Below are 14598 nucleotides of genomic sequence, written 5' to 3' on the forward strand. Positions count from 1 at the left end.
TACATTTCACCATCATCCCAGCAGCCCCAGAGTCTTACCCTACTTCATCATCAGTTAAATCCCAAATCTCATCCAAATATCATCTCTCAAGCACGCTTGGGTGGGACTTGGGGTACGATTCAACTTGAGGCAAAATTTCCTCCCTAGCTGTGAACATATGAAACCAGACAAGTTAGTTACTGGTTATAAAATACAGTGGTAGGAAAAGCTTTCAAAAGTGAAAAATTTAAATGAAGAAAGGTGTCATGGGTCCCAAGCAATTTCAAAACCTAACAGAGAAAATTTCATTCGATTTTAAGCCTTTAAAAAAGATGTTAGGATTTTTTAAAATTTTAGGATTACGAATAATCCCCTTTGGCTTAATGCTCTGTCCTCTGGGCCCACTGGCATGGTAGCCTCAGCCTCTCAGCCCGAGGTGCCAGCATCGCCCCTGAGGCTCTGGCCCACTGAAACTGAGGAGTTGGCCCCACTCTTTGGGACTGAGGAGACAGCCTGCCTTCAGGTCATTCTTCCCTTTTTTCTGCAGTATAACATGTGTTCACATCCACATAGCTTCCTTGGCCCATCATGTAGAATTCCAGAAGTCTGACAGCCTTTCCTTCATTTTGTCCTTCCTCTGTCTCCTTCAGTCCAAGTTGGCAGCATTTCACTTTATCGTATGATTGTCCAGCTACACCTAGGTGTTCTCTCTAGAACTGAGGTCTAGAGCTGGGGCTACAGACCAGTACCAGGAGTCCCTGGCCTGTTACAAACTGGGCTGCAGAGCTGTGCCTCTCTGCCCTTCCACCTGTGGAAAAATTGTCTTCCATGAAACTTAGAAACCAGGCCACACAGCAGGAGGTGAATGGCAGGTAAGCGAGCAAAGCCTCATCTGTAATTATAGCCGCTGGCTGTGGCTCACTCGGATCACTGCCTGAGCTTCACCTCCCCCCCACCCCCTACCTTCATCCCACCCCCATTTATGGAAAAATCGTCTTCCGTGAAACTGGTCTTTGGTGCCAAAAAGATCAGGGACCACTGCTCTAGAACATGCTTTCTCATCTTTTGCAATTTGGATAGACTGAGAATTTTCCAAATCTTTAAGTTTGGTTCCTTTTTGCTTAACAAATCCTTGTTCAATTTTTCTCTCTCCTCTCACATTTTACTGTAGGCAGCAATGAGAAAGTAGGCTACAGTTCAACATTTTGCTTAGAAAGCTCTGCTAAATATCCAGGTTCATTCACAAGTTCTACCTTCCAAAAAGCACCAAAACACAACTTAGCCTAGTTCTTTACCACTTTTTTATAACAAGGATTGCCTTTCTTCCAGTGTCCAATACATATTCCTTATTTCCATCTTGAGACCATACCACAGGCACCTTTAAAGTTCAAATTTCTACCAACAGTCTCCTCAAGGCTTATTCTAACATGCATCTCAAAACTCTCTCGGCCTCTACCCATTACTCAGTTCTTAAGCCACTTCCACATTTTTAGATATTTGTTATAGTGGCAAACCACTTCTTGGCAACAAAATCTATATTTGTCAAGGCCCTCCAGGGAAATAGAACCAACAGCATATGTATATAGGTAAGATACATAGTTTTATAATATTTTAAGGAATTGGCTCCTGTGGTAGTAGAGATACAAATCCAAAATCTGTAAGGTATGCTGGCTGAAGACCCAGGAAAGGGTTGCCATCTGAGTCCAAATGCAGCCTGCTAGCAGAATTCCTTCTGTGCTTTGCCCATAGTCCACCAGTTAAAATGTTGATCTCATCCAAAAAACACATCACAGAAACATCCAAAATAATATTTGAACAAATATCTGGGCACTGTGGCCCACCAAGGTGACACACAAAATTAACCATCATAATCCTTATTGCAGTTTTCATTTCTTTCCATAGGTCCCTTTGAAATCAATCAGACATGTCAGCTTTCAAGATGAGGATGAGATTGTCAGAATAAACCCTCGAGATATATTAATACGGCGTTATGCAGACTACAGACATCCTGACATGTGGAAAAATGACTTGGAGAGAGATGATACTGACTCCAATATTCACTTTCCTAAACCAGACAGTAAAAAATCAGACTATCTGTACTCTTGTGGGGATGAGACTAAGTTAAGTTCACTCAAAGACTCTGTGGTATTTAAGACACAACCTTCCTCATTAAAATTTAAGAAGTCAAAACGAAGAAAAGAGGACGGTGAACGTTCTCGCTGCGTTTACTGCCAGGAGAGGTTTAATCATGAAGAAAATGGCAGGGGAAAATGTCAGGATGCTCCAGACCCTATTAAAAGATGCATATATCAAGTTAGTTGCATGCTCTGTGCAGAGAGCATGTTGTATCATTGTATGTCAGACTCAGAGGGAGATTTTTCTGATCCCTGTTCATGTGACACTAGTGATGACAAGTTCTGCTTACGATGGTTAGCCCTGGTAGCTTTGTCTTTCATTGTACCATGTATGTGCTGCTACGTCCCTTTGAGAATGTGCCATTGCTGTGGCGAGGCATGTGGTTGCTGTGGTGGGAAACATAAAGCTGCTGGATGAAATGATCCAGTGCCAAAATGAGCTTAAAATCTTTGTTTCCAGGAATTAGCTAACTTGGATTTGTGGAAGCTTTTGGCAAGCAATATGGAATCTTGCCTGGTATCATTGGGGCCACACGTGGAGGAAGCAGAATTCGTCAGTTCTTGGCATTTCACAAATGCTCGCCATGCCTAACTTTTTCCCTTGAGTGCGTGGCATGTTTTGTTACAGGTTGTAGTATTTGCAGAAGGAAACCATTTCTGGTTATTGGCTATATAAAGTCAGGATAAAATATGATCCAACTAAAAGGGATTAACTTTTTGGCATTTTTGTATATTTATGCATTAGGTGATGGGACTTTTAAAGGTTCGAATTTATTAGGACATGAACTAAAAATAAAAATGCACTAGGGGACAGTTGATTTCAGTCTAAGAAAAGTTAACACTTGGGAATTATAAGAAGTAAAACAAATGCAACTAAATCATTTATTAGTTGTTTTTTGAAAGCAGTTTTATGTATAAATAACAAATGTTTATATTTAACTAAATGTAAGGTACGAATTATTACATATTAAACCTTTCTTCCCCTTCCTAGTTCTGAAGTAGATATACATCTATCTACTGTCACATTCCATATATTTTGAATATTTAACTCATCTAGTTAACATTTTTATTCCATGTGAATGATTTGATATTTTCATCCTCATTTCTCTTTGGCTACAATTTATATTGAGTTATATCTGTACATTCTGGTAATCTAAAGTCCTTAAAAATATTCTAATAGCCTTGAGTGACCAACTTTTTTTAAAGCACAGATGTAATTGTCTAATGTTCTGATGGGAACGTAACACTTATTTTTATATAAAAAGAGACTGAGTAAACATAGAAAAAAGTGAGGTTTTTTAGTTGTTTGTTTTTTGTGGTATTCAACCAGCAAGTTGTTTTCTTTCAGAGTTTCCTCCTTCAAAAAATCATACTGCATTTACAAATGTTTTACAAGGCAAAAAGTGTAACTGGATAGTTATTGTAAAAGTTTCCTCTTGAGATCTCCATTTATCATTCTGCTAACCCAGAGTATGTTCAGCTGTGTTACTAATTTTTTAACTTAATCCTCAGTGCTTATTATTTACATAACAATGATAGCTTTTCTCAGTTGCATTTTATTTTTATTTAAACTGGCCAAAAGCAGAATTATTTTATGTTAAAATGTGTGCTAAACTATCCCAGGAAAGTATTTAATCCAACATTGTGAATGAAATATTTTGTACATATAAATTTATTTCTTTTGCAGAGCATTATATTACTGGATGTTTAATTTACAAAGTAGTTGGATAAATGTTCCAACAAACTGTTTTAAGTACCTTGAGGTCATTTTTTTTTTAAGTGTTACATTAAAACTCTAACCAAGGAAAGAGTTCTTTAAGAACATTCCCTTAGAGGGATAAAGTTGAGAAGTGTGCCTTTTTTTTTTTTTTTTTTTTAATGGCTTGAAGTTGATGTTTCAGAGGTGATAAAAATTAAAATCACACTACCATTGGAAGCTCATTTTCTATGCAGGTTTTTAAATGTCATTTATGTATCATTCTTTTTATATATCACACTTAAGCCTGTGTTATCTTTTTTCTTTTGCCCCAGATCAAACTGAACAATGTATATAACACTATCTGTCTGTAAAATACTTTTTTTTTAAGAAAGCATTTATATTTATATGACAGCTTGAACTGACAACATTGTGTATATAGATCATCTTGAAGTATTATTTCACATTGAAAAGAAGAAAAATATATTGATAACTATAGATGTTATGAAGAAGAGGGTATTTCTAGTTTTGTACTAAAAATCAATTGGATGAACTAAATCCAAAACATGACATTGTAGCAGCAATTTTAAGTCTTATTTTTACTGTTTGTATATTTGAATGCTGCTATACCAGATGATCTTCATCCCTGAAGTTTTCAGCTAAACTTGGTTTCCTAGAATAGACTGTTAACTTACAAAATTAATTTTTATTGGTGAAGCGGAAATATTGGTTTTCCTTGTGAATGAATTTTCATATTTGTAAGTGCTGAGTTTATAATTCAGGTTTGAGCAAGGTGTGAATAACTGAAGAAAATAACTTGCTGGCTATATAGGAAAATGCTGTGGAAGTGAACTGTGTATATACTTCTGGGAAGAACAAATTTAATCATTTCTTCTGTTAAGCACTAATCAGTATAGTGCAACTCCTGGTTCTGTACTGTATTTTATATGCGACATATATGCTTTAATATTTTAATGTTTGTGCATTAATATTTTCAATTTGTTTAACCACTTTGCTGCTAAGATTTTGCCGTCCCATTCCCATTTTTTCCTTTACAATTTTAAACAAATTTCTTCATTAAAAACTATGGTGATGAAATGGTTTTTATTTCACCTTGGATCTTTATAGTTAAAACACCCAGTTTCCAAATCAGTCTAGAAGACTAACTGGTGATATACTGTTATCTGAATCCCTGTGTGGAAATTTTCTCTTCAGTGAATTAGAATTCGTATTGAAAACAAATGGATAGTTTAAATCTCTGATTTTTAAACATGTGTTATAGGTACATTCAGGAAGATTTTCTCATTCTCTCTACAAATTTGGCATTGCCTGCCAATTGGCTTTTCCTCTAAAACTTTTCTTTGTTTTTAATCTTAGTATAAGCAAATGGCTCAACAAAACTGCTTGAGTAGTAGTAAATATTGAAGAAGAAATCATCTAGATGGCATAAGAAGAAAAACTTTGGTCTGATTAGCTTATTTTGTTTAGTGTAATGATATTTCTTCTGTCTCGAAAAGAGGAAATTTTTGATTTGTGAAGAAATACGTGATGTGGAGCTTCAGCACCACCTACTGGATGGTTTCCAGACCAGAGACATGAGATGGCAATAGGGATCTCACAGGGATCATCACTACCACCAAAGGGCTATTTGAGTGGTGGCCACCTCCTACCAGCGAAACCAGCAGTAAGAAATATTTCAAAGGAACTTTAAAATGATTCTTTTTCCCTAATGTGTCTTGTTGGCTCACTGAAAGATTTTAAGCACTTTTGTCTTACATATCCTGTTTTAAAATATTTATTGATGTTTGGGACTGGCAGTCAGTCTTAATGGATGTGCTGAGACATTTATAGAACCAGTTCCTTTAACTCTGAAAAGCCATTACCAAAATGATATTCTTATTTTTTCCTTCCATTGCCAGTCAGGGAGAATGAAAAACAAAAACAAAAAAACCATAATCACCTGTATTTCATTTTGAATTTCAGAGAGAGTGTGTGTATGTTTCTGAGATAATGATGGGGCAGGGGGTAGAAATTTAAAGGGAAAGACTCGAAACTACCTATTTTCATTGGTTGTTCAGCAGTGCCTAAAATGAGCTTTTGAAACAATACAAATGCACTTTCAATTCATGTGTATAGTGCCATCTGATATCTTGGGTAAGTCTGGCTATTTCTTTTTCCTCCCTCCTCCTCCTTAATTGAATGGCACAGAGATGTTTCTTTAATATCCATGTAAGTCTACAGAGTACAGGAAACATGTACTTCTAGATGGGCAATGTAAAGAACTTTAAGGATATTTCTCTTGTTGAAACTTACTTTAGGTTTTGTGATTACACTTGGAAATATATGTTTAAGATTGGGTTTTTAGTTGTAGCCCAAAGGTGCATTAAGCAAGTGTAGCAATTTTCTACGTGAAACTTAAAAAACGTTAGTTACCTGAAACACACGGATTCTTTACTAAGTAATCTCATTCTTGATTTGATCTCTATGATCACATTTCTAAATATAAGAGAAAGCACTAGAAACTTGGATTATTGTTGCACTAAAAAAATTAGACTATAAATCATGATAATAATAGCACCACAAGGTGTTTCACAGTGAGTCAAACATTAAAAAAAAAAAAAGAATGTTTAAGAAAAGAAACACAACCTGAGGTAATTGATATAAACCAAAAACAAAACAAAAGGGCTTTAAGGTACTGTTTGCCTAGCAGCCAGGTGGTTACAAAACTTTCATATGCTTTGGTACACTGATAAATGTTAGCCTTTGTTCCTGAAAGCTTCTTAAATTGCATAAATTGTTTTGAAAATTTTCAAGAATAATCTAGTTGAAAAGCCTTTGTATGAAAAATACACACAGATTTTTGTGAACATTTCCAATGTGTAGTATCATTTGCTTTCTATTCCTGATCTCAAAAGTGCCTCACTTGTATATTATTTCCATTAAAAGCTTGACTGCATTCTTTCTAATAAGCAACGAAAAACTGTTTAACTCATGTCATGATGTATCTCCTCAGATATAGTTAACTAGCTTGATAGTTTTGAGTACATAATGTAAATATGCATATATAAATTTGTAACCATTTTTGTTACATCATACCCATGTAATTGGACATATCAGATGATATCATAAGAATTTGTTTTAATGGTTTCCCCCACCCCGGAATTACCTGATTAAACCTATCATGAAATATAAAAGGACTTTTTCTTACTCTTCTAGAGCATATCAAGTTATCACATAAGACATACTTACTGAAGAAGAAAGTCATAAAAAATAGAAGCTTTTGATCGTAATTTTTTGTTCCATTCTTTAAAGGTATATTTTTTAACTGCAAGTTTATGTATAGTTCATATTAATGAATTATTTATTCATCTTTGATTATATTCAGATTTTTTTTTTAGTCTTTTACCTAATACATTATATTTATTGGTTTGGTAACATGTTGCAGCTAAGTTGGGATTAAACACTTTGATATGTGGCAAATGCTTAACCCAAGACTACTACTGATTTTTTTATTCTAGTCAGTTTCACAGTTTCACTTAACTTGCAATATAAACAAAAATAATAACCTAAATGAAAAACGATTATGATAGTACTCTGATTAAAAATCAGTGTGTATCTTAATACCAGAATAACTTTTGGATTACTACATTATAGTTGTATTTATTTGAAAAACCAAGACATAACTATACCTTTACCATGAATTATGAAATACAGGTTTTCAGAAAATTGCTTTATATTCTTCACAAATGATTAATACCCACAAGTTAGAATAGTTTTTACATCAGAGAAATTGAAACGAGGCCTCCTGCTTGGCCATCAATATAATGCTATGCGCACAGTGCTCCTTAAAGAAAAAAGTCAATAGTATGAAAGCTATAGCCAATTCCTTTAAAATTTACTGCTGTTAAGTTTTGTAGTTTTAGCAAGATCTGAAACGATGGCTCGAAAAAATACATTCATAATAAAAGTCTAACAAAATCATAGTTGAAATGGTGTTTTCTTTTATCACTTTTTGTTATGTAATGTATTTTATACAAAATCACTTTTAATCCTCAATCCTATAATGTAAGTATTATCCTTCTCATTTTGCCAAGGAAGATATTTAGGCTTCAAGAAGTTAAAAATTTCTAAGATCACTTAAAAGGCACCAGGATCTGAACCAAATTCTGTCTGACTTCAAAACACGTTTTTGTTCCTGATACAGTTTTGCCTTTCTGTTACAAGGGTTACAAATGTACTTCGTAGAATAATTATATTCTGTTAAAATCAAATTCTATTTATTATTTTAAGGTGGAGTAATTTTATAAAGGAATAATTTCTTAATTCCTACTCCTTTTTTTATCTCTGAGCCCCTCCCCCCCCATACATTCTACTAAGTTGTGGGGTACTATCCACAGTATGGCATGGGAAATCCTTAAAATTGGGATAATGCTTCAAGATACATCGACCGTGAGCTGATCCAATGGGAAGCACTAAAATGTACATAATCCAGTGTATGGTATTGTTCATTTTGTTCAATTGGTGGAATTTCCTAAGAGGGATTCTTTTTCACCAAAGTGGCAGCAATACTTTCCCTTGAGGCATCAGAAAACAATGCTCTCAAATCAAATGAGTATTTTGTATATGGTACTCTTAACCCTGCCCTTCCCCAGTGAGACAATCTTAGACTTCTACAAAGCCTGCCCTTGGAACCAGAATTGCATGTATTGTCGGGGCTACTTAAATGTGTCAGAATGATGAGATTAGCATTCCCTCTTTCCTCAGACTTAAAATGATTGATTCTGCTAATCTGGACATAATTTACAATAACCAAAATGTTATGTGCAATTAGGAAGGAAGGAGGACAGGAAAAATTCCATCCAGAATATTCAATATTGAAATGATCAAGATAATTATATCTGGACGATAAAATTTAAGTAGACCTATTTAACTTTCATTTCCATCACTTCTTGATTTTATATTTCCAAATCGTAGGATACCAATTTAAATGTGGGATCTTTTTTTCTTTAAAATATTTTGTATACGGAAGATCTGGTAGATTTTAATTGTCAAACAGAAACTTCATTTTTGTGCCCTCTATATTTTCCTTCTTCCTTTTTTTTTTTTTTTTTTTTTTTTTCTGTTATGGGAGTAATGTCTCCACCTTCTCCAAATCTGTTAAGGGGAAGAATTCATGGAGAAGAAATTTTCAACAGAAAACCTGGCTTTAAACCTGGCCCATCATCTTTAATTTTTCATTTTCCCTTACTTTTCACCGTTGATTCTCAATTTCCTACAGTTCTGTTTCTTAAATATCTCTCAAAGCCATGTTCCTCCATCTCCAGTGTCACTGTCCTCCTAGAAGTCGTCCCACACTGGGATACACTGGGAAGCAGGCATAGAGTGAATCGCGTGTATGCCTTCATTTTAAAAAACAGATGGTCTGTGTTTTTAAGTATGATTAGAAGGTGAAAGTACTTTATAGTGCAACAAAATAATGATAAAACATTGTGATCTTCAGATTTAGATGTCCCTAGATAGACAAAATGGTTTATGGTGGGATTAAATGATGGAGACATGAAAGAACAGTTCAGCACCTAGGAATAACTAGGGGATTAAGACAGTTGAATTATTATACCGAGTACAAACTTAACAAAAATGATAAATCTTAAACTGTCATGTTCACCTTTCCTCAACCCCAGTTTTTCTAAGTTTATCATCTTACTGTTTGTGGTGGTTGGTGGTGGTTTTCTGAGAGCTTGGGTGAAAGAGAACGGTCCACTACTGTAAACCTTTGAAATCTTACTACTAATAGCATTATAAGTTAATCAGTAGCTGTGTAATCAGGTGAGCCTATGTTGAGAAGATTGTCTCTGCTTTTTCCAACTCACTTTTTGCTAAAAGCAACATGAAAACTAGCCTACCTGATACAGATCTCTTCACCTTTCACAGTTCACATCTCCAGGCAAGGCTGACTACTTAATGGATGTTGGGAGGTACGGTTTTATGTACAGTAGTCAGCGGAGGCCACGCACATAAGTGGGGAAAGGACCATGCAGGTTAAAGAAGAGCACGTGCAAAGGCTCTGAATAGAAGGGAGCTTGGCTTGTGGAAGGAAAAGCAAAAAGCTAGAATGGCTGGAGAGGCTGGGTGAGGCTAAACTTGAAAGGAGGTAAGACAGCAGGTGCCAGTTCGTGTGGGAACTTAGAGGTCATGGTAAAGTAAAGGGTTCAGGTTTTATTCTGAGAATGCTAGAAGTCCACTGGAAGGTTTTGAACTGGGAAATTTTATGATCTGGCTGTTAGGTGGCCTTTTATTAAAACTAGAAATCCCGACCGGGCGCGGTGGCTCACGCCTATAATCCTAGCACTCTGGGAGGCCGAGGCGGGCAGATTGCTCCAGGTCAGGAGTTCGAAACCAGCCTGAGCAAGAGCAAGACCCCGTCTCTACTATAAATAGAAAGAAATTAATTGGCCAACTAATATATATATATATATATATATATATATATTAGCCGGGCATGGTGGTGCATGCCTGTAGTCCCAGCTACTCGGGAGGCTGAGGCAGCAGGATTGCTTGAGCCCAGGAGTTTGAGGTTGCTGTGAGCTAGGCTGACTCCACGGCACTCACTCTAGCCTGGGCAACAAGCGAGACTCTGTCTCAAAAAAAAAAAAAAAAAAACTAGAAATCCCAATACTGGTTTCTGGGCTTGATGGGCTGCTATTATATTAATTCAGGCTTTGTCCTAAGCATTTCTCTGAAATGAGCTCAACAAGGTCCCCCACTACCTCCACGTTTGTAAGTCAGGTGAAAGTATTTTAGACCTCACCTCACTGAGCAGCCTGTGACACATTTCCCTTGGCTTCCTTGGCAGTGTCTTGGTTTCCTCCTATCTCACCGGTTCCTCCTCTCTTCTCTTTCCAGTCTGCAAGCTGGAATTCCTCGGGGTGCAGTAATAAGAGTCTCTCTTCCTGGCAATACTCCCTTCTTAAGGGATCACATCCATTCTCATAGTTAAGTGTCACGTGTGCTTGTGGGCTCCTCTTAAGGCCAAAACAGAACTCTCCGATTTCCCCCTCTAAACCTGCTCCACCTCCAGTATGCCTCATTTTAAGAAATGATCATAATTTGCCAGTTGTTCAAAGAGTTAATGTTTTTGCCTCATGTTTCAAATCCAGACCTTCAGCAAAAGACTCAAGTTAAAAACATTTCAAGTTTGAAGAGTTCTCACCATGGGTACCACTGCTATCTCAGTCCAAGGCTCAGTGATCTCTTGCCTACCTTTCTGTACAGCTTCCTGCTTCCATTCTTTCACTCCCAGGGGCTTTTCTTTGTACAATGATTCATTACCTTATGTTCACTGAATATTTGTCTTTTCCATTATCATAGTTCAAGGATTAATTATTACTCTTTTTCTTGATTTGACAGTTATTTCTCCTACTCTGTTCCTTTCCTTCCCACTTGTGCTATGCACAAATATAATGAGGAAAGAGAACTTGGCACTTATTGTATGCCTGTTAGGGACCATGTACTGTGTTGAACATATTCACATATACGTGATTTAATTACTCAAAACCTTTGTGAAGTAGGTATGATTACTTTCATTTCCAGATGAGGAAACTGAGGGTGTACAAAAATTAAGAAATTTAATCATGTTCTTAATTAACTGTGGGAGCTAAAATTTAAACCCTGGGCTTTCTGACTCCCACTCTTTCCTGGCTTCTGTTCTGCCTCTGTGGGGTTTGCCTCCATTTGTCCCTTCCTTAAATCCCTTGTCTCTCCTCTGCCTTTCTTTCTATTCCTTTTGCTTTAGCTCAAATCTGCATTGTCTCCTTTTTCTTCCCCATCAAATTCTGCCTTGATATTTTCTATCATTCTGCATTTTCTCTTATACTCACTGACCTCTCTTACCTACAAATGTCACTCAAGTGATACTAAATTTTCAAAGGACAGTCTGTGGGCCTAGCTTCATGACTCTCATCAGTAACAAAGTCACCTAAAGATGTTAACTCTATGCTTTGAAATTTTTAGAAAGAAAATGACTAACTGCAAGGTCAGGGTGAGACTGTAGCACGTTTCTGCAATGCCTCATCTTGTAACAGAAAGGACTCTATTTGCTTCTTGGTAGTGGAGCAGGACTAAGTCTATTGTACTTAGCAACTGCTGGCCCTATTCATTACTTCTGTAGTTTGGTCTGCAAATGATTAAAGTCATCTCTACTTCTGATGACATAATATAAGTTTAAACCATGTGTATCTTAGCAAAAAGTATCTCCTCCTAAGCATTTAAAAATAACTTTCTTGTACATGAATGATGCTTTTCTTGGGTTATTAATTTTTAATTAAGGCAAACTTAATAATGAATGGTAGTATTTTTAACCAGGAATAAATTATTATTAGCAATAGTTTTATATAGTTTCCAAATTCACCTTTTTCTCCCAAGAAGTCATCTGATTCAGAAAATTATAAAACAAAACAGAACCAAGAGCAAGAACTCTAAAAATTATGTACAGGACAATAAGACCACCCTTGGACCACTAAACTTCCTCCAGCAAGACGCAGGCTGAGAAAGCTGTGCACCCTCCAAAGGCCCACTTCAGAGAGAGTTATTAGGATGATAAAAAAGGAATAGCCTCCTGCAGTAGGCTGAACAATGGCCTTCAAATACAACAGGTTCTAATTCCTGAAACCTGTAAATGTTACCTTTTAGAGAGAAATAGCCTTTGCAGGTGTGACCAAGGATTTTGAGCGATTATCCTGGATTATTCAGGTGGACCCTAAGTATAATCACATGTATCCTTATAAGAAAGAGGCAGGCGTGAGGAGGGCAGGGTAACGCACAAAGGAGAAGGCAATGTAAAGACGGAACACAGGGAGATTTGAAGACCCTGGCCTTGAAGATTGGAGGGATGTAGCCACAAGCCAAGGAATGCTGAGAACCACCAGAAGCTGGAAGAAGCAAAGAACAGATCCTCCCTTACCCAGAGCCTCCAGTGGGAGCCTAGCCCTCCTGACACCTTGATTTCAGCCCAATGATTCTAATTTCAAACTTTAAGCCTCTAGAACTGTGGTGCTTTAGAATGGAAAACGAATAAACCTCCCAGAAGGCCAGAGCATTGGGCCACAGGGAGCCATGAACAAGGGAATTTTTCTCAGCAGAAAATCAGAGGCTAATCAATATTCTTTCCCACTTTTAGGGTAGGAGACTTTCCTGGTATCTACTGCGTGGGATGTTAGAATTGCTATGGACTATTGATTGCTTTATAGCTACTATTGTTTCTCTTTTTGAGTGAGAATTTTTATGGCAGTTATTCTACTCTTGCCTCAGCAATGTATTTTGGATGTGTTGGAGGAGCAAGCAAGTAAGTTTACTGTTCATAAATCCCTGGAGAAGAGCCCTGTCTCAAGAGAAACACACAGATCCAGGATGTAAAGCCGGATACAACAAGATGGTACTTTAGGTTGTCTCCCTTGGGAATGGGTTGAGTGTGTTCTTTGTATGGTGTTTAAATAAAAAGAGTATTTCAATGCTCATTAAAGTAGCAAGGCAGACTTTATTCAGTACTATTGTGATCAGTGTAGGGACATTAGCAAAGGTGGTTTTGCAGTGGGGAAGAGAGGACTCAACTCTGAATACAAGGACAAGGTGGGATTTATTGTCAAGAAGTAGGGTGGGGGCCAGTGGATGGAAAATTACTAAAAGGAAACATCAGAAGTAAGGGGGATTCTGGCCAACCCAACTTAACAGAATCCTTGCTGAAGGCAGGCCAGAGATAGGATATTGAGGGTGAGGGATGAGGAATTTGATCAGATGTCAAGGATGGGGGATTTTCACTGAAATGTCACAGCAGGATTCTTGCTAAAATTGGATGAAATGGCCAAGGACAGAGCCCAAGGTTGGGGCCTGCTCCAGAAGAGGGCTCAGAGGAGCCTGACGCCAGTCAAGGGGTGAGTCTTTGCCAGTGAATGGAAAGAATCAAAGGACTAACTGACAACCTGATTGAGGCAGAACTTGCTAGTGCTTTCCGGTCTCCATGTGCTTCTCTACATCTGCAAGCTTCTGCTGGGGACAGGTTCAGGCCACCTGATGACTTCTGGCCAATGAAGTTTAAGGTGTGGTGACATGTGTCACATTTGGGGCAAGGCAGCTCGGAACCAGTGTGCCTGTGTTTCTTTTGCCCTGCCACAGAGATCTTGGAGGTCGTGTGTAACTGGCATAGCTACAAGGTGGAAGAGGACAACCTGAATTTCACTGAACTTTGCCTGAATAAGAAAGAAACCCTTGTTACATCAATCTCGTGATACTTTGGAGTTTTGTTGTTTTTGTTTCAGCAGCTTAATCTAGCATTATCCTAATAAAAGTGGTAAGGATTTTCCTGAATTGTTTTAGAACATTGATTTTGCTTTAGCCAGGGAAAGCAAGTTAGAAAGTGAATTTCTTTCTTTGTGCAATTTGTATTAGCAGACCAGTAATCTATGCCCATCCTTACTAAATAAATCCTAAACTTTAAAGAGGGTCTGTCTGAAGAAGCAGGAACTTTTTGGCTACCTTAGGTTGAGTTGTTTATATGACTTTGTCAAGCCTGAGTGCCATGAAGTGAAGGGCAAGATGCAAAGTTGGAAAGTCTGAGTTTACTGCCCTGTCTCCAGTGCCAGCCTGAGAGGTAATCAGACCTTCTGTTATGACGACTCCTATACCATGCCAGAAAGTTTACACCTTATCCTGGAGATTATGAAATTCCATTAAGTAGAGTGTGTGTGATGATGATCATATTTGCATTTTTGAGTGATTATTACATTATTCAACAAA

General features: G+C 37.2%; 1 protein-coding gene across 2 annotated transcripts in view; it reads left to right on the forward strand.

The window, feature by feature from the left end:
* SPRED1 (sprouty related EVH1 domain containing 1) overlaps window positions 1–7004 on the forward strand; it is a 97903-nt gene extending 90899 nt beyond the window's left edge. For both annotated transcript variants that reach the window (XM_076004235.1, XM_076004236.1), the window contains one exon: window positions 1882–7004. In XM_076004235.1, the coding sequence (XP_075860350.1) occupies window positions 1882–2532 (651 nt within the window). In that variant the 3' untranslated portion in view covers window positions 2533–7004. The remainder of the gene's footprint in view (window positions 1–1881) is intronic.
* The last annotated feature ends 7594 nt before the right edge of the window (window positions 7005–14598 follow it).

This window comes from Microcebus murinus, chromosome 6 (assembly GCF_040939455.1).
Source record: "Microcebus murinus isolate Inina chromosome 6, M.murinus_Inina_mat1.0, whole genome shotgun sequence".
In the NCBI taxonomy this organism is placed as follows: Eukaryota; Metazoa; Chordata; class Mammalia; order Primates; family Cheirogaleidae; genus Microcebus; species Microcebus murinus.